This window comes from Syngnathus scovelli, chromosome 22, assembly GCF_024217435.2.
Source record: "Syngnathus scovelli strain Florida chromosome 22, RoL_Ssco_1.2, whole genome shotgun sequence".
NCBI lineage: Eukaryota > Metazoa > Chordata > Actinopteri > Syngnathiformes > Syngnathidae > Syngnathus > Syngnathus scovelli.
In genome coordinates this window covers 3,998,866-4,020,177 of record NC_090868.1, presented here as the reverse complement: position 1 = coordinate 4,020,177, position 21,312 = coordinate 3,998,866, and the positions used below count along the sequence as shown (strand labels likewise).

The 21,312-nt window shown below is 43.0% G+C and overlaps 1 protein-coding gene across 2 annotated transcripts in view; it reads right to left on the bottom strand.

Annotated features, from left to right (window-relative positions):
• tmem178bb (transmembrane protein 178Bb) overlaps positions 1 to 21,312 on the bottom strand; it is a 38,957-nt gene that overhangs the window by 2,718 nt on the left and 14,927 nt on the right. For both annotated transcript variants that reach the window (XM_068649673.1, XM_049761457.2), the window contains 2 exons: positions 18,133 to 18,246; positions 475 to 612 (listed from right to left, as the gene is read on the bottom strand). In XM_068649673.1, the coding sequence (XP_068505774.1) occupies positions 475 to 612; positions 18,133 to 18,246 (252 nt within the window). The remainder of the gene's footprint in view (positions 1 to 474; positions 613 to 18,132; positions 18,247 to 21,312) is intronic.

Sequence of the window (21,312 nt, the reverse complement as noted above, 5' to 3'; positions counted from 1 at the left end):
TGAAACAAATCTTTCTCAAAGCACTCCATCATCTTTCATTTGTTACACGCAGCCTAATTACTAAGACACCACAACGGCGTTTTATTTTGGCCTTTTTATTCAAGGCAGCCGGTTCTAAATTGGGCCTCATTTGGAACGCTACATTACCTTACGGCTGGGCCGCCTCTTTGGGATTCTGCCTCTGCGGTCTGGCCTAGCCTTGTCTTGTGCCTTCTAATTGCCTGTTCAATATACGACCGTCGGGCAGCGCATTAATCCTCGCCCGGGCTCTCCGGCACTTCTAAGTGTGTTCTCGTTCATTGACCTAAATCACAATTAAAATCGCCAATAAAGCCCGTTTGCTCCCTGGTGGTAAACTGTTGGATGTATACATGATGAGCCCTTATTTGTTTTGTTTTATACATTACGGATATTGAAAATGCATTTTTTAAAAACCATTTTTGACCTAAAAAGTGACTTGTGCGACTTACGTACCTCCCATCAGGAACAGCAGGCCGGCCACATACTGCATGAGTCCTCGGTCCCAGCAGCAACCCAGCACGCCGATGATCCAACCGAACAAGATGATGGCCACCGCCATTCCCATGAACCCTGCCGTCATTCGACGTAAATCTAAGCACACACACAGACGGAGAGTCCGGTTAAAGCCAGGTATGTTTTTCATTTCAACATTTTGGGTTGGAAATGTGTTTATTTATGTTGGTGAAAGTAACGCATGATCGAAGATTATCAACTGTCAAACAAATCAAGATGAGAAAGATGCTTGAGGCTGAAGTTTAGGGATTAAGAGCTCAGAGTTTGGAGAATCTAGTCGGGAAATCGGCTTAAACTGCGCAGGCAGGCACGGCCCACCGACTTTTTGATGTGTCAAATTATTCTAATTGTCGATCCGACAACAGAAAATACTTTCTTCATTTACTCGTCGGGTAAATAAAAATAGGACGCGATTTAAACTCCATTATCAACTCTTTTGCTAACCAAAACAGCAGCACTGATGCATGTATTGAGTCCCCGGTGAATTAATTTGAAGACCAAACAACTTCTTGCATGAATGTGATCTTAATTTGACATCCCACCCCCCTGGCAATTTATTTACAGATTGAGGTCAGGGGTCGTCAGTTTACGACTTCAATATTCATTCCACCAGCACGTTTATAAAAGTAGTCCATATTGCGGCGATGACACAGCGAGGGCAAAAAAAAAAAGAACAAGGACAGCAGCGTGCGCACCAGGGGGGTAATAACAGGGCTTGAACTACGAAGTCGAAGAAGAGGGAAAAAAAATGCTCGGAGCTTCCTACCCCCTCCTTCTTCAAGTAGATTAGAATGTCACGGGTGAACAAGTCTGCCAGGAGGTGTGTGTGGGTGGGGAAGGGTTGTTGTTGTCGGAGGAAAGGCTGAAAAAGGTCAAAACATTTGCCCTGAGAGCATAAATGAAGAACACGGGAAGACACGCCTCCACCGGGTGTACTACACCATGTTCATGACCCCGCAGCACTTTACGTACCCTTGCACTCCGACAACCAATATTACGTCTCAGCTGCCGTAAACATAAATAAAAAAAAAAAGGATATTTGGGAACCTTAACTGTCCCCATACGCCAGACATTTATCAAAATGAACGGTTCTGTATCGTGCCGGTAAAGGGAAGCATTATACAAAGCAGCGGAGGGGGTTCGGGGTAAACGTATAGCAATTGAAGAAGAAGGACCGAAGCTGACAATAATTGCGTAAGCAGCCTCTTGGGAAAGAGTGTAAAAGAAGCGTGATGTGTTAAATGATGGCACCCTGCAGTGAGCATGAAAAGAGGAAAATCTGCCTTCCCACCAGCGATGGATTAGCCGCGTGAGACCGACTTGAAGTTGCGTATTGACATGGTGCTGTGAAAAGTAATGGGAAAGGAAAAGCGGCAGCAGATAACGGTCCGTATATCTATTTTCTCGCGCCGTGGTGCTCATTAGCGAGAGATGCAGCATATCTGTGTTGACGCTGGGCGAGAAAGCACGGCTCATAATTCCCTGTGGATGACATGTGGGATCCCTCAAGGGTCAACCCTCGAGCCCTTTTTGTTCAGCTTGAATATGCTACCACTGGGTCAAATTCTTAATATATAAAATAAAATAATTTAAAATCATATAAAATATAATGTTATGACGTGTGGGATCCCTCAAGGTTCAATACTCGAGCCCTTTTTGTTCAGCTTGTATACTATGCTACCCCTGGGTCAAATTCTTATAAAATAAAATAATAATAAAATAAAATAAAATAAAATAAAATAAAATAAATATAATATAATATAATATAATATAATATAATATAATATAATATAATATAATATAAAATAAAATAAAATAATGTTGAGAGCGTTTCTTGGCAGCGCCATAAAGGTCATATTACAATTCATGTATTTGTTTACATCTATTTCACATTGCGCTTTTTGTGAGGTTTGCAAATCCGTCGACACAAAAGCTTCAAAAAACAAACCACGAGCTGCGTGGTTGTTCATTTTCGAAATGTCAATAAAGCTGCCAGTTTGGAAAGAAATGCCGGCCCCCCCCAAAAAGTAGTTCAGAGATGAGAACAATACATCATACTCAGCATGTTCGCTGACAAGCGGCGGCAAAAAGGAAAAGCCTTGTGTTCTTTGTCAGGTCGGAACAAAAGCGCCGATACAGCACATCAATTGTCGTTTGCTGTTTCTTCGATGCGAGTCGGGACAAAGAGTTTGTTGTGCCAACGATGTTTCAGTGCTATGCAAAATGAAAGTGCTGTTGAGTAAAGTTCAATACATTAGCATTTAAGTACTTTTGGAGAACCACTGCATTAGGTCAAGACATGCTGTCACTCATATCCTGTAACCATGGTGACCTCTGAACCTGCAGATAAACATGGCAGAAGCTGTCTGACAAATTGCTGACGAAGCAATCCCTTCCCGAATCACATTTACACACAATTCCGAGCGACCTTTACTTCTGGGTGGCGAAAAACTCCGATCGGACCGTTTGTGATCAAAACCTTACATGTCGTTTGACCGAAGGCAGGGGGGCAAGTGAGAAAACTTTGACGGCAACATTATGCGGCAACGAACGTGATGTACATGGTAAATCTTCCCGTGAGTGGCTGCAGGTATAAACAGAGCCGATGAAACGCCGGGGGATTAAAAAGGGATACAAGTCTCCCGGCGCCCGTGTCAGCACTTTTGCTGACGTGACGAGTCGCCGAATTGCAAATCGGGGAAAAGGACAGAATGACAGGACCACCGGCTGAGTTGTCAGTCACCGAGAGAGAAATCCAGTAGTGGACGCAACGTGTGGGTAAACACGATTAGTGCCAGCTTAATTTTCGCTGAGGTGGAGCACTTCTGATTGGACGGGAAAGCAATATATTAGAATTTCCTAGGCTTGCAGGAATAAAACCCCGAGTTATATATATTGTTGTGAAATTGCACATTTCAAGTTTTTCAGAACATGGTGTGATGGCAATCAGGTCGATTGTTACCGCTCACAATCAATGCCACCCACTTGTCTCGGGACCAAGCGCTCGGAAAGTAATTAAGACCTTTGAGAGCGTTTTCGACGTCTCCCGGCGAGAATGAAATTTCTGAAAATATGCGGTATTTTACCGGCCCTTGAGCTAGCGAGCACAAATATGTTGCATTCTACTTTCTCGTTCCCCTTGGGTTGTCCATTTTGCAGGCTCGAGAGCAGCTCAGGAATTCTAAGGAGGCATTTCTTCAATATTCTGTGTTGAAGCAAAGACCAGACGGGAAACATAAAGCAAAAGCAGAATCGTGCGAGAGTTGCGAGGTAAACCCGCAGCGCAATGCGAAGATAAGGTGAGTCACGCTGAATAACCGGTCCGTTTCCAGTTCACCGTTCCCCGCTGAGATGGTGTTCACGCTCGCTGCTTTCATTTATTCAACATTTTTTTTTTTTTGCTCGAAATGCGTCAGATGCTTGCACCGTTTCTCGTTGATTCACAAAACGAATACAGAAATTGTTGGAATGTATTTACTGAGCAGTGGCAAACTAGAACGAAATACAAGGCCGTGTTTGAAGATGGCGACTATTTAGAACTGATTCGAATTATGCCCTTAAGATAATGCAAATAATCTGAAATCAGAAAATATGACACCTGATATGACATTGTTTTGATTTCAAAATGGACGCCCCCTAATAATACGCGCTTTGATCATGATTAATGACGGTTGGATTCCTTGGATCCATCCATCCATCCATCCATCCATCCATCCATCCATCCATCCATCCATCCATCCATCCATCCATCCATCCATCCATCCATCCATCCATCCATCCATCTTCTTCCGCTTATCCGGGGTCGGGTCGCAGGGGCAGCAGCTTTAGGAGGGACTCCCAGACTTCCCTCTCCCCAGCCACTTCATCCTGCTCATCCCGGGGGATTCCAAGGCGTTCCCAGGCCAACTGAGAGACATAGTCTCTCCAGCGCGTCCTGAGTCGTCCCCGGGGTCTCCTACCGGTGGGGCATGCCCGGAACACCTCCAGGAGGCATCCTGATGAGATGCCCGAGCCACCTCATCTGGCTCCTCTCAACGTGGAGGAGTAGCGACTCTACTCCGAGTCCTCTCCCGGATAACCGAGCTTCTCACCCTATCTCTAAGGGAGAGCCCGGACATCCTGCGGAGAAAACTCATTTCGGCCGCTTGTATCGGGGATCTCGTTCTTTCGGTCACGACCCATAGCTCGTGACCATAGGTGAGGGTAGGAGCGTAAGACTTGGATTCAATTGGTTCTAATTTGGATATATTTGTCCGCCACAAAAACTCAAAACTAGAAATAAACTTCAAATCTATCATATGAAAGCGTAATTGTAGCATGACCTCTGCAGCAAACATCCTAACGCGCCGCATACTGTGACTCGGAGCCCCCGTGACTTCGCCACTGTCAGTCTGACAAATGAGCACACGGGATGACTCATTTATTCGCGCTACATTAGGCCTTGCCTTTTTTTTTTTTTTTTTGGAGGACATACACAAAAATCAAAAAGAAAAATCTAATCTTTTCCCCCAACCGCCGTCTCACATCTCCTCTGACGCGCCATTGCAGTCAGGTTCACTTCGCTATATAACCATGGAAACAAATGTTATATATAGTAAAAGCCGAGTTTCCTCAAACGAGTGCAAAAGATGTGAAGAAAGACTGGAACGGAAGGTCGTCTCACATTTTTAAAATCCGATAAACATTCGCTATACGAATTGTTTACGATATCAGCGTACAACAGACCGCCGTCATTTTTTCCGCTGCGTAATAGCGTCCATTGTTCAACCCACTGCTGCTGCTTTTCCATTTAATTACAGATTACAAAATATTATTCTTAAAAAAAAATTAATCTGTGCTGTGCCGGTATTATTTTCTTAATTAGATATAAAAAAAAGGAACATGTCCGACTGTTGTGGATGACTGACTGAGCAAGCCATCTGTTAAAACAAAAGGAGTACTAGATAAAACTGCCAAAATTCTACAATAAGCCGCTGAGTTGTAGAGCTGCTCTCATTCACTCGTGCGGGAATCCATTATTTCATTTTGGTCCTTATTAGGGGAAAAAAAAATAATGTGTCGAGAGGAATTTATTTTCTCTCATTGCAGGCATGAATATTTTTAGCTTATCCATAACTCCTCTCAAAACCCGCCACTTGGCTTTTACATCACTTCTGTTAATTAATACACTTTTATACTTGTAACAATATGAGTATTTATTCAAAACTGTCGAGTTTGTGTTGTTATGCAGACCGAGAGGTTTTTAAACCTTGGCAGAGGTCTGCGCTCGTTTTCGTTCCCGTGCGTATCATCGAAGCCAATGACTCGTCGATTGAGGCAACAACTGGCGCCCTCTTAAAATAAAATAACTGTTATTCACGTTCGTTAACTTCCCCCGGTGGCCAAATCCTCCACAAAGCTCTAACAAGAGTACTTGGTGGAGCATGAGACCGCCTCCAAGGAACATTATCCTGAAGACATAGATGACATCCACTCCAGGAAAAAAAATCTTTTGGGATTCTAGTCTTGGAACTTTTCTGGCACAACTTAAAAATGTCTCGTCCCTACTGTTATGGTCCTGGATCTGTTATGATCTTCCCGTTTTTTTTCATTAGTTCTATTGAGCCCAAAGGATAAGTTCTCAACGCCCGACGTACAAGTCGGTCGGTCGAGAGCGTTAGCGAGCAAAGGTGTCGAAGGGGGAAAGAAATCGTTATCGTTTGCGGATGCCTTGTCACAGCATCCGCAACTCCTTAGGGGTGAGGGGGGGGGGGGGGGGGGGGGGGGTGTTAGAGCTTAATTTCATTACCCATGTCGACTGCCACCGGGGACAAAACAATAGAGTGGGAAAATCAAATTACAGAAGATAGCAGGGGGGCGAGGGAGATGGCGGGCGTGATGGCGGATGAGTCGATGCTGTCGACATCCGCAAACAGTCGCGCTATTTGCCCATTCGTAAATTGGCCCTTGGGTCGAAACGACCATATGGATGATTGCATGTCAGCACCAGCATGAACCCGCCCCAAAGGTTGAATCGAGGACTTGGCCTAGCTGACCGATCCCTGTCGGAGTTTTCCAAGAATGACACGGGAAGGCTGTTATTGGTAATCCCGCAGATCTGTCAGTCAGTGTTGATGCTTAGACAAGAGGCGAGGTGACACCCGGGTTCTCCGGGCCCAACCGGAGGTCTAGGTTTGATCTAGCTGCTGTCAGTCCTCACTATCTAAGAGGGATGTACTCAACATTGATGGAGACTGGATGGCTTGTAAATGAAGTCATTCTGCTTCATTGATTTGGAGACAGGAACGTTGTGTAACCAAGGCTACACGTTCAAACGTCCAGTCTTGTTAAATAGCACATAAAGCAGTCCATAAAAAGGCTTTTAGATCATTAAATGGCATTAATCACGTGCCATGTGGTACTTAGTAACGTCATATGTTCGGTGACATAATATATGCTGCTGCAGTCATTTCGAGCCAACTTCGTTAAGTGTTACGCAAGGACTTGTTCAATTCCATTTTTTTTTTTTGCCCATGTGCTAGAATAGTCTGTAATTTTTAGACTCAATCTGGAGGAATGTTTGAATTCCAAACATTTGCTCAAATTTAAGCATTCTTGACAATCCCCCTCCGTCCATTTCGATCCTGGAAACGGTTGCTACACCAGATGGACCAACACCATCGCCCTCCACGGCAAACACTGCATATGATGAATATTCTTCGCAACATTACGGGATCTTATCATCATGAAGTTCTAAAAAAAAAAAAAAAAATAATCATTTCACCCGCTGTAAAGAAATTGCATTAGCAGGGGGAATGAATATGATGAATGAAGGTTAATGACTACAATCAAAGAGGATAAAAATCAGCCGTCTCGGCAAGATTAATTCATGTCCCTGCTTGCAAATGCAAAAGAAAAATTGCACAATATGGAGCTTCTGGAAGTTTCCCTTCCCTGCCAAGCAGGATGACATATTTCTCCGCTAACACAGTTTACTGCTCTTTGGAAATTGCTGTACGGCTTAGTGAGGACATGCAAACGGCAGAAGCTCTGACAGCCAGTCACTGCGTAGCATTATTACAACATTGCTTAGCATTGGCTCTGTCTTAATGGTGGCATTTATTTATTTATTTTTCTGGAGGGGGGGGGGCGGGGAGAGAGGATTTTCTTAATCTTTCCAGGGCTGACGCCAAGTTGCTGAGCGAGCGACGCTGGTGCATGCCAGCCACCTAAACCCACCGCCCCTCCCTCCCCTCCCCCAAAAGCTGCTTGATTCAAAAGCAGAACAGGAAGCATTAGCTAAGGGAAGGCCGTGAAAGGGAGTGCTGGAGCTGAGAGATACTCAAAGCTCTTAGCCACTAATAACTGCAGCTCGAGATGCTTTATGCATGGGATATGAAGTGCCCGGGTTCCAGACTCCCAAGTATTTCCAAGCTAATGTTACCGACCTTGGTCACACCAAGGTAGCGCTAATAGTGCTAATAGTTTGAATTAGTGTGTAGCCTTATGTTATAGCAGCTGGATGGCTCCCTTTAGAGTATCCATTCCCACTGGTAGTAGCCCTCAGAGTCGTACCACAGATTTTAGTCTAGACCCCATCTGTGCTGCATGTGTTTTTTGCCCAAAGTGCTGTTGTCCCTACACACGGAACAACTGCCGCTGAGTTATAGTTTACCGTATTTTCCGGACTATAAGGCGCACCTAAAAACCTAAAATGTTCTCAAAAGCCGACAGTGCGCCTTATAGTCCGGTGCGCCTTATATATGGACCAAATTCCTAAATTTAAACTGGCCCGAAGCATTGTGTCATGAAATCAATCATAAGTGTGCCGCTGAAGACTATGAATCATAAATCAAAAAGACTTTGGATCATTATTTTGTGATTATAAAGTAATTTGTTGCGTCTGAAGTTGAAATAAAAAAGATAAAATGGAGAATGATTTGATTTGGATTAAAAATCTGACATGATGCATTAATGGTGCGCCTTATCGTCCGGTGCGCCTTATAGTCCGGAAAATACGGTAATTACTGCGAATAATTTTCGCAAATATGCCAAATGGTGTCTAGAAAACATCTCGAACTCCTACATTAGTATCTTCAACCAGTCTCTGTTTGATTTACGTGCAGCAGTTACACCCTAAAAAAAAAAAGTCATCTTTCCAACCATCTGTTGTTTCTTCACAGTCTGTTGAGCCAGCATGTTGCTGCTCACGTCGTTTGAAAAGTACTCTCGCATGGTCAAGTAGCTCATCTTCTCTTAGTTCAGAACTCCCCTCACTTCACCAAAGCCGAGTGGCGCGCAGCTTTATATAATTCCGTTATAATCCCCGCCTCGACATGTTCAAACTCTCACTTGTCATCTTTAGCTTGGGTGTGATGTTCACTACTTGGAGTAGGTTTGCTCGTTTTTGCGATTCCAAAAGCTTCTGATCTTTGAGGAAGGGTTTGCACGTAAAAGCATTTTTGATCGTAAAAGAGCTTTCGGAAGATTTGTAAAACACCAAATGATAAATTGGTCTTGGCATTCTCGGGAGAAAATAAACCAAATGGTCTTGAACCTTAAATGAAGTCTGCAAACCGAAGAACTACTCAGAATAGAAGGGATGGCGGTCCATTCGAGGCTTAAGTGCTTCCATCTCTGCTGCACTCGGCCATCCGCTCGTTGAAAGACGACAAGAATATTTCCGTGATCTTATCACGGCGCTAACAGGAGTGAGACGAGAAACGGCAGCTGGACGCATGAGGGATAAAAGTCAAAGTAATGACTGCTTAAATTGTGAGTGTTGAGGGCCCCAAAAAAAAAAAAAATGGAGTCCATTCCAAACTGACGAATGTTAACCATTGCCATACCTGCGACGCTTTGAACACGATTTATTCACTTTTCGTTATCTCCGTTTAACGTCGCAAATACGGCTAAATAAGCACTTAGCCAAATCGCTTCTACACACGGGGTAATTTGGAATGCATAGAAGAAGGGGTCGGTAGGGGCTCAGTCGCATGCTAATTCTCGCTAATATATTCATATTCTACCTCAAAAAGAAATTTACATAAAGCCTATTTCATTGCTGTGTAACAGTATGCACGCTAAACACGCATTACAGAACGCAATCTCACCTATTTGCAAGGCTGGCTGATATCATCTGCTCCCCCCCCACACATTTATGCTTCCAACCTCCCACAGTCACGGCGTTTCATCCGAGACTCTGTGTCAGGAGGATTTAAGCTCAAAGTCAAGCCGCAACTGCTTCTGAAATCTACCAAGAGAGCAAGTTGTCGTCTTTTCAGAAAGCAGAGGGAGGGAGAGTCGCGGTAAAAAGAAGAAACGTGATTGACATTCATTGGATGGTTTCCATTTGAAAATGATTCAAGAGACTTCCTGAGAATATTTTTTTTTAAATCATTTTGGTGGGTGTCTGCGGAACGTCTTGTAAGTGGAGACAGTAACTTGTCATTTTTTGTTATGAGCCTGGTGATGGAGCTGTGACTGATTGTTAGCGTTGTTGCTAGCAGGTGATATAGCTAAAATATATTGTAACATTTTTAGGAGAAATTTCACAATCCTCTGGCAAATACACACCAGTTGAGCTGTAAAAATCATTTTCATGCTTTCAATCGAACGACCGTCTGGAACTGCTTTGCTCCTTCAGGACCTGGACGATGAATTCTGCTGTCTGTCAAATCTGTTCATAAATGTTTGGCCCTGAAATTCAAACTTTCTTGGGTTATCCAAAAACCCCAAAAACATTCCGATTGAGATGTCGTTGGCAATAATAGTGTATAGACAAACATGGACATGAATATAGATAGGAAGAATTCTGAGTTGGCGACGTCAAAATAGAAAAAAAACGCTTGTTGTCTGCAGACACATGCCTGGGCGTCTGCGGATTATTCTCATGGGGCGAAGAGTGAAGCAAGTTGAAGGCGGGAGGGTTGGCTTTGACCTTGGCGTCTGAAGGCTGCAGAGTGGCGCTGCCGCACGAGTGCGGGGAGAAGATAAGAGACGGGAAGTTGACTTGACAAAGCCTGACTTCACGCGTCGTCACAGCCGGACACATTGTCTCTCCAGCGTCGAGATTATGTATCCGCTGGGGACCGGCTCGTTTGACGCGCCCATCTGTGCACCCACGCACACACCGCCGTCCGTCTCTTATCAGCCCCGGTGTAGACTCATTTTAATCATCCTTAATTACAGCGGCAAAATAATGGAGCTTAAAATAGAAATGTGACAGCGGAGGTATTGGAACATCTTGTGCCCACCTGTCAATCTAGAGAATTGCGGTACCTTGAGTTTAATTGGTTCCTGGACTATGTTCTTAACGGAAATCACTCCAAAATAAATTTCAGATTTAATTGAAGAGCAAGCGCCGGGTTCTCAGTAAGGTTGAGGTCATGAGGGTTCCTCGGGTAAAATAATCACAGTAAGCATGAGGAATCTTAGTCCACTGTGAAATCCTGTGTGGCAGTTGATCGAAGTCAACTTAAGCTCTCTGTCTCCCCCTTTTTTCCCCTCAGTCGGCCCTAAATAACTGGAGGATTTCTCAGCTGGTGGACACAGAAGCTCTGTGATGTTACTAACCGGATTAACAGTTTGACAGAAACACCCAGTGCAGAATAAAATGCGTACGATATAATCGTGCAATAAACAGTAAATGTCTTTATTGCTCAAAAAAACTAAGTCGCGAAAAATCTTCCAAAGGTGCAACTGGGCATATTTTGTGCAAGAAAATATCTTTTGGAAAGGAACAGACTTACTCCATAAAAGTGTCTCTTTTTGCTATGACTCAGACAGATAGTGAATATGAATCATACACAAATGTCACTTCAAGGCTGCGATGTTTCCCTTCAGCTTTTTTATTTTTTATTTTCATGTTGCTCGCCTTTTCCTAAAAAATCCGCCAGCTATTTGCTACTGCCACAGTAGAGTCGCTCCCACTAATTCAGTCTAGGCTACTTCTAACGCTGACATGATTGATGATGATTTCATAATCATAATAAAAAGAACTGAAGTACTAATGAGTAAAACATAATGCTAGTTTTGTAGAATATTACAAGATAGATTTTAATCTTACAGACGACCGGAGATAAAACTATCTCGCTATTATAGCTACTTTATCTAGCTAGCTAGGTTTGCATCTACTTTATCACATCCATCGCTAGCTAGCTAGCTATTGTATCTGCTTTATCACATGTATCGCGAACTAGCTAGCTACTCTATTTAATGTGTCTTTGAAAATAATTTGAGGTGTCTGAATTTGAGGTCACAATAACGTATATTACAAGTAACTTTTTACATTCCTCCATTGTAGCCTTCGCATTCGCTACCGCTCCAAGGTCTTCCAAGTCTTTCTTCTTGGCAACCGTGAAACAGAAAAGGCGGGAATTACGTTACGCATTTCCAGATAGCGATGCTATCGATAAATCTGTCTTCAGTGTATTAGCAAGTGACGCATTGTGACAAACAGGCCAAACTGCAGATTGAAATGAAGTCTCTGTGTATGCACTAGAGCTCAGAGAGGATAGATTGATCGCAATGATCGACTTTCCAAATGTAAATGAACTGTTAATCTTTGCAAGGGTAATTGGACAGGGCGCTATTTGCGTAATCAGTTGTCAAGCGGTGTTAGTTTTGAAAGCTTAGAAGTCGCGGGATGTTTTGTTTGCTTTCGGTCCTATCAAAAGACGGTTCAGAACCAGTTGCGATGTTGGTCGTTGAGTGTCGCTTCAGGTGAAATTAAAGATATGAAAAAATTTTGTCGTTGGCCCTGCAAAAATACGTAGGTAGAATATACAGTGCATTATTTATAGAACATACATGCGAATTCCCTTTGTCTGTTTCAGCGCAATAATTAACCAATGTTTATCTCGCTAAGCCTCGAATTGTGCAACCTCGTTTCCGACGTCTGACTAACATGCTGCTGCGGGGACTTTCTCGAGTGACGCATCGTAGAGAGGCTCAAAGAGGAAGTGATGTCAGTCATTTACATACTGCATAATAGAATCAGAAAGTCAATCATTTCACGCTTGAATTCAAAAGGCCTTCTTCTGGTATGCAGGTCTTGGCCACTAGGGGGCAAATGAATAGACATGCTGTAGATACAAGATACTTTAGTCCTGACGAAAAAAATTTACTTCGGTGCCGATGTGCAGCACAAAAGTGACTTCACCATTTTAGATCTTCCCACCTTTTCAAGCACGTGAGCTGGAGTAAGAATGGCTTTTGCCGACAAATCCCGTTAAACCCGAAGCTGGATCCAGGGGCTACTGTGACTCACAGACTCTCAACTGAGCGCACATGAGACATGGCACAATTTCTTTTCCGGCTCTCCCACGAAGAATGGAAATGGGGATTGGAATGGGGGGGGGGGGGGTGAAGCCCTATTTTCAGTAGGCTCATATGCAAAAAAAAAAAGGATTATCGACATGGATAAATATGGACGAGATTAGGAGAACAGTCTGATTTGAAACGTGCCTCCTCAAATATGGCATTTTTTTAAGATGTTTTTTTTTATCCCATATCACCTCAAATGGACTTCCTCAACTAAGTTATTAAAATGATCGCCTGTAGGTGGTGTTAAATTTTAAAAAAATCTTCAAAATTCATGATGTCAATAAAATGGCAAGAACACGAGTTGCTAGGAGCCTAACTTTTAGGTGTGTATTAATTGTTCCACTTTTTGGGATGTTCCATAAAATCATACCGCTTCCAAATTTGCTGTTCTATGCAACTATGAAATTATAAACGGTTTGATAGTTTATGTTCGGAGCCAAACGTTTGGGTATAACGTTAAATTTTAGTGTCCCACTTTGGGGGTTGTCAACAAATCAAGTCTAAATGATAAATCAATTTTATTTTTAAAAATGCTACAATTATTTTCCATTTCCGATTTTCCGGACCATCTGCAATACCGCCACGTACCACTAGAGGGCCGCGATCCACCTGCTTTAGGCCACAGGAGCAATATATACACACACATTTTCTCAACTGTGATTTTTGTCGCCATGAATATGAATTCTCACAACTCCCCGTCTAGCTTTTTAACGACGTCGTAATCTCCGATTGCCGCCAGCGACAAGGAAACTTTGCATACTACCCACCACCAACTCAATTTTTCTATCCACTGGTCTGAACCAGATTTTGTTGACCAAATCCTCAGGAAAATTAAAAACAAATACAGTATGTGCTCGATTCTCCGTGTCGGTTTGAGAGTATCACTGGAGAGTTGCCTGACCTGGCAGTGTCGCGTTTTCAGCCAAGGGCGTCCCGATGCTCACGCTCAAGCGCATCTCATCACACGACACGAGCCGGCACAATGAGTCAGGTTGGCACGATAGTGAACACGGTGAGCTAACCTGGCAAGTCTCATCACGGCTGAGCTGTTAACGGAACATACGCTACCATCCTGGTTCGGCATCAATTTGCTTTAAGGAGATCGTTATTTTTGATGGAATCAATCGAATACGAAGCTAATCAACCGTAGGGTAAATTCGACTCGTCCCATCTGCGATGAGGCGGAAGGGAACAGGAAAGCAATTGCACAGCAGGGATCGAATTTTACACATGCAAATGATCCGTAGATCTTACAGGAAATCAATGTGTGTTGATGTGACCCACTCTTGACCCTTGTCACATTTTTGGATTTGACATAAAATATATTGATAATTCAGATTCTGCATTTATGTGAGTGACTAAGCTCAATCAAAAAAAATCCTTCCTCCATGTCTAATTACGGAAACAGTTTTCATTGGATGGATATTTGCCTGCTGGTTAGCATAATTGCTTTGATGGCGGATCTGGTGTCAGATGCTAAACTTAGATCAGATATTATTAAGTGGTACGATTCCAAAACTGCGCGGGTGATTGCATGTGCATGTGTGTTGCATTGTCTTTCATCATGTCTAAAAATAATATTTCACTGTTGGCATTGCACGCTGTGAGCTAATAAGCTAATCGTGATTTGGCTTGTTTCAATTACTATATTAGTCAAGTGAAAAAACACCAATAAATACAAACATAACTGGCAAATTTTCCTCTATGGCCTTATTATGGTTCCAGAAAGGAATTTAGCAAGAGCATAATATGCCCAATATCACATTTAATATGCTTTCAGGGCACCTTAGCGCACATCTCTAATTATTTCTCCAGTCTTAAAAAGGACATATTGTAGAAAATGTACTTTCTAATTGTTTGTATACAACCACCAAATGAATTTTTAGTCTGCCGCGGCGTAATTTGAACCTGAGTGTGCCGCACTGTCGACGTGCAAAAAAATAAAAACATCTCCCTAATATATATTAAAGATATACTGCAAGTACTTCCAACTAATATGTAGCTTTTAGGTCGTAAAACTGACGGAGCAGTCATTGAAAATATATCAAGATATGTAGGATGGAGTGGTATCATGCCACGGATATGCGTAGGAAAACCCACAGTCGGCGGCCTTTGCTGACTCAGTGAGTCATTAGTGAAGTTGAGACGTAAGTCAAGCTGTTATATGGTTATGTAAATGCTCTCGAGTCGGTGGGTACTCCTTTGGGTAAAACGATATTTTTGTTGCAGCCTGTTCGATTTCAAAAGTAGCTTCGCAAAATGGCTAAATGTTTAAAATCCTCCAATGCTAATGGCTAGCTACTAGCAATGTCACTTTGAAGTCTCCTTTGGGTAGAACGATATTTTCGTTGGAGCCTGTTAGATTTCGAAACTAGCTTGACTAAATGTTTAAAATCCTCCAATGCTAATGGCTAGCTACCGGCAATGTCACTTTGAAGTCTCCTGTGGGTAGAACGATATTTTTGTTGGAGCCTGGTAGATTTCAGAAGTAGCTTCACACAATAACTAAATGTTTAAAATCCTTGAATGCTAATGGCTAGCTACTAGCAATGTCGCTTATAAGTCTTTGGGTAGAACGATATTTTCGTTGGAGCCTGGTAGATTTCAGAAGTAGTTTCACACAATGACTAAATGTTTAAAATTCTTGAATGCTAATGGCTAGCTACTAGCAATGTCGCTTTTAAGTCTTTGGGTAGAGCGATATATTCGTTGGAGCCTGTTAGATTTCTAAAGTAGCTTCACAAAATGACTAAATGTTTAAAATCCTTGAATGCTAATGGCTAGCTACTAGCAATGTCACTTTGAAGTCTCCTGTGGGTAGAACGATATTTTCGATGGAGCCTGTTAGATTTCTAAAGTAGCTTCACACAATGACTAAATGTTTAAAATCCTTGAATGCTAATGCTAGCTACTAGCAATGTAGCCTTGAAGTGGTTTCGCCGGTGAAAGAGCACGTAAAGCCTTGGCAAAGCAGACACTAAGCATCCGCGATCAATGAAAAGCTTCGGGTTTTATCAGCTTGACGGCATGAAAGCCGAGAACCTGGGCTACAAAGAATCGATGCCGTTCAATGAGTTAAACCCCTGTCAGCTTCACACCAGGGAAATCGAGTGGGTGTGGCCACAGCCTATTCCGTCGCAACCTTTTTGGGATTATACGTCGTCGGTTCCGGAGTGAGCTTTAACGTTTCTTTTGAAGTCACCAAATCCCTAAGATGCGGCGTTGGAAAAATGCATACGCGACAGACAATCGTGTCTGTTCCTTTGATGTTCTGCGGTAATCGAAAAAAAACGAGTATTTTAGTTCCTGATTTAGCGGCGCGTCCAAACTCTTTATTTATTTCTTTGTTGACTGACAGAAGCAAATGAGTATCATGTTCATCTCCTAGCGACGCCGGCGGCCTCGTCGTCACCCCCCCACTGTTTCTGTAAATGTGTGTCGGGCGTGCCCGAGTTCAATTTCACACACTTCATGAAAAGCCTGAGCAGGTTGTCAGTCTTACTTAATCCATACAAGGCTGGGTGGCGTGGGCGGATTTGATCCACGCCGTCTCTGGAGTTCAACAAAACTATTTATCTGCTGACCAAACAGGGCTTCAAAGTCTGCCTCGGTTTAACCGTAATTTACGAAAATTCTAAGAATCAATAACTATTAACTGACATTTTAAAAAACGTAGTTAATAACTGACCAGAATTTGACACAGATTTTATTGACTTTCGACTTGAATAAATACGGTTGACCGTGACTTGTATTTGCCCCGGCGTCGACTCCAAACCGATTCAACGATAAATCTCAACGGGTCATTCGAGTCACGAGCGCAACCGCTTCGTCATGGGACGGAGATTTGTTTACTCGGCCTTTTGCTATTTACATTTGTGGCTTTCACGCCGGAGAGACGGACCATCGGTTCAAGAGCGGGAGAGTTATCTCGCCTTGATATCCTGCGTGGGTAGACGCAGTAATAAGGACATTAAACATCTCCAGACTGCACAGAGGTGACCTTCTTGTCGCAAATATGAGTTATCTGTTTTTGGGAGCCGGCCAAGATGTAGCAGAGATGAAAAGATCGCGCGTGGATAAAAAGCCACATCATAAAATAAAAAAAATATATTAAGTAAGGTGACTGCTTCCATTTAAATCGGCAGCTGAACTTCAATCCAGGAGACTCTTTGTGTCCTTCACTGGAGATGAAAAGATGGTTTGTTCAAAACCGAGGACCAACCGTTGAGATTTTATCCATTTATCATACTTCCAAAACATCAAATCTGTATTGTGTTAGCGTTATAAATTTTATTTGTGGAATTAGTAAACATTTCAAACGTTTTGATCCAGCGTGATCCCCAATCACATTACTTTGATTCCATCAGCCTGTAAAGCAGCAGGGGGCGGAGCTTGTTGGATTATATCAACACTGGGTCAGAGGGATATACTGTACAAGTCCAGTTTTCTGAGGACACCTGACATGCTCAGCTGATTCCTTAAGGGGCCTTTTGTGTATCTCGCCGGTCGACAGGCCAAGTGGAAACACGCGTTGACCTCATACTGTCACTGTTGCCGTCTGACTAGTCACTTGCTGTCAGGTGCCGGAGCATGAGAATAGCAACTTCTCTTTGTTGCCATCCTCGGCGGACCCAGCTGTCTGTCTTTCGTTTTTCGCACCAATTTAGAGCACGGTTTGTATTTTTTTATATTTTATATTACATATCATTGGGAAATACATAAAAAGCTGCACAAAAAGGCTCCAAGGCTGTGGACGCCGTCTTTTTAGCATCTATGAGATAGTTCAACTGCCATTATACAGTTTTTTGATAGTCGCCATTAGTGTACCGTATTTTCCGCACTATAAGGCGCACCGGATTATAAGGCGCACCCTCAATGAATGGCCCATTTTAAAACTTGGTCCATATATAAGGCGCACTGGATTATAAGGCGCATAGAATAAATAATGTTGCTCAAACGTTAATGCGATCACAATATAGTAACACTCAAAATAGTGAGAACAATAACAATATCTTGCTCAAACGTAGATGTCACACAACACACAAAATAAACACGTAAAGCTTACTTTAATAAATTAGTCCATATATAAGGCGCACTTGATTTTAAGGCGCACTGAGAAAATTAGAGGTTTTTAGGTGCGCCTTATAGTGCGGAAAATACGGTATTAAAGCTAAAAGAACCGGGTTCCCTCAGGACTAGCTGGACCTAAAATATCACCAATATCAATTTTATGCAATGGGACTCTCCAGACCCGATTTCACAATTTTAGAACAAAAACAGGAAGATACTTACGGAGGGAGTGCCACTCATCCTGCCTTATTGTCTTGGTGATGTTATACGAGAGGTTTTTGGGTATTGTGCCCGAGGAGTAGTGGTACTTGATGAAGGAGCATCTCCCAATAGAACCTGCAAAGGAAAAACATTGAGTTGAAATATAGGCTCAATTCCCAATGCGAAAACCGGGAAGACGGACGGATTCGCGTATAGGCGCCTTCGCTGACTCATCGGTTGCATAAGCTCCATTGATGACACGCAGCAGAAGCAGCCACTTGCAAGAGTCCATTTTCAACTTGGACACCATTAACTTTCTCTTCCAAAATAAATGTTTATTCCCAGATTCTGATTTAATGGCCGCTACTTTTCTGTGGACACCATTACAGCATGTCCACTCTAATTATCTCTGGTCCAAGTCGCCAAGCTTATTGAACGCTATATTATCGGAGTCCGGGGAGATTTGAACTGCGCAAACAGAGATCATGAGAATATCAGTCGCCCCTCCCCTCCCCCCCACCACCCTGCAGTCACGCACACACCAAAAAGATCGCAATATCTGATAATGATAATTAGCCTTTCATGGCTGTCAACACCACAGTCAACTCCCATTCTACCCTAAAATGAACAAATAAATAAAATACAATAAAATAAAATACAATAAAATACTATAAATTAAATTAATATGCATCTAAATCTCTTACAGGAACAAAAGGTGAGCAAAATCAAAACCGGTCCACAGTGTAAAAAAAAAATCAATTAATCAACTTCAACGCCGCGTCATCCGCTACCTCGGAACCGTCTTCTCTACCTAGTGTTTGAACCATTTTTTTTTCTCTGACTCCGTGTGATCCAGGCAGCTTTGGACAACTGGGCTGATGTCACGGTGCGAAAAGAAAAAAGAAAAAAAAAAAGACAGACGAGCTTAGGAAGTCAGAGGCTTGCAGTGTTAGGGAGCTCAAATGGATTTTGCTCTGGAAACCACAAAGTGCTGGAGGGATTTGAAATGGGCCAATAAAGCCCAACTGTTTGCAGCTCTCCAATAACCAATGAACTCGTTTGTAGATACATACATGAAGGATCCCATTAGAAGTGATAATGCAGTATAATAAAACCAACATCAACGTTGCTTGGGCAACACTGAATCCAAGATGGCAGAGACAATCCCGAAATATATTCAGCCTCGCCGTTCCACTATGATGGATGACTAAGCATAAAACTGAAAGATGGACTGGAGATTTCTCTATCACTTGGGTATTCTCCGTGACATTCATCTCGAGACGCTGGGTAAATCTTTTTGCTATCCCACCCGCACGGCATAAAAAAACACGGTAATTAACCGAGCATCTTCGGTTCCTCATGGACAAGCCGTGACAAACTTCTTTTTCCCATGACGCTTTCCACTTTTTAAGTAAAACACTCCAGTCGCCACAAGTCCAACCATGTGTGACATCACGGTTTTCTCTCCCTCGAGGGGCAACAAAACCCTCCGCCCCTCCCCTTAACGAGTGTCAAGTGACACGTACGACTTGACAAGAGGTTTTTATCAATACAATATGTGACCAGTAAATTACTGGGGAGTAGAAATCAGATAAGTAGTTTTCATATTGATCAGGCAATTTGCAGGGACATCAAGTCCTTAGTGATAGAGTGAGGGGCTCATATCTTGAAAAATTTTAATTCTACCAAAATGGATGAGAAACAGCAACGATGTAATCCCGCTTCGTTCAATATCCTGCCGTGTAAATCACCGCCTTTACCGTTCACGTTTTCATTTCCGTCTCTCCCTAGGAGTGCGACATTCACCTCCATTGCTACTGGACACGGAAGCAGCTTAATCTTTTTTTAGCTTATTTGGTCTTTTTTTGGGGGGGGGGCATTTTGTAGCCAGTAGACACGTTACATTACACAAGATTACACCCCTTCACGGAGAAGCACTGTCACGACAGCGGCTGCATATTGCTTCCGCTCTCCCGAAATGGATTTCCAACTCAGTCATTTTAGCTAAATTGCCCTTCAGCCCTTCTGCAAACATCTCGGAGACAGACACAATTTCCATTCTCGTAAGTGGAGAGACTGACTGTTCTGGAGGAGTGGAAAGGGTGCAGAGGGGAACAATCTGTACTGGCCTCCACTGCTATTTCAAAAAAAGAATTCCCTATGAGATCAATTTTCGGTTCTGGAATTAATATTGACCATAACAGCCCAAAAAAAGATAACTACAAATATAATCCTTATTCAATGCGGGTCTTTTTCAAAATGTCTGACATTTCACTAGTGCAGGGGTGTCAAATTCAAATGCTTCTTTCGGAGGGCCATTATGACTAACCCAAATAAATGTATGAGCACCTCATATTATATACAGTAAAAGCTACAAAACTAACTCGTTTTCAAATCAGACGAGTATAAACTGGTCAAATATATAAAAAAAAAAAGATATTATTAAAAGTGAAGATAATTTGCAATTCTAGTAATGACACGAATTTGACGCACAATTTGTCTTCGCGGGCCACATAAAATGATGCGGCGGGCCGTATCTGGCCCCCGGGCCTTAAGTTTGACACCAGTGCACTCCGCGGTGTCATTTTTCCTTGCTAAATTTGGTGGAGCAGGTGTCGGAACACCTTTTGACAGTTGCGCGCAAAAAAAAAAAAGTCGAGAAACGCAGATCCAGTAACACTTAGTTAGGTTGTTGAACATCTATTCAAATTTTATGAGCATTCCAAAAGAAGCATATTAATGGATTCCAGGGTTAGCGCCTCGCCCAACGGCAACACGAGGCCAGCTCCGTTTGTCATCGCCGCTCGTGGCAGATGGGAGCTCGCCGTCGCCTCTGCTACTGCTACAGTTCAAGCTCGGCATGGCCTCATTTTGGTGTGACCCACTTCAATGCTCACTCGCCCCGCCCACCCCGTAGCCAGGCCCGCGGGATTAGCATGGAAAAGCTCGGGCCGGGGATGCTGTCCGTCCTGCTCCAAGGATGGGCAGATGTGGGGGGGGGGGGGGGTGCTTGGCGTCGTCGGGGCTTAGCCGGTTGAAGGGAGGAGAAAAGTGGTGGGGGTGAAAGTGGACCACCCTGGAGTCGCTAATAGCAGCTGTCTTTTAATGTAGCCTTACAAACAACCTAACACATTCTGTCTGTGTGTTTGTGTGTGTGTGTACTGTGACTCGAGTGAGCATCCAGGGAATAGCGCAAATCCA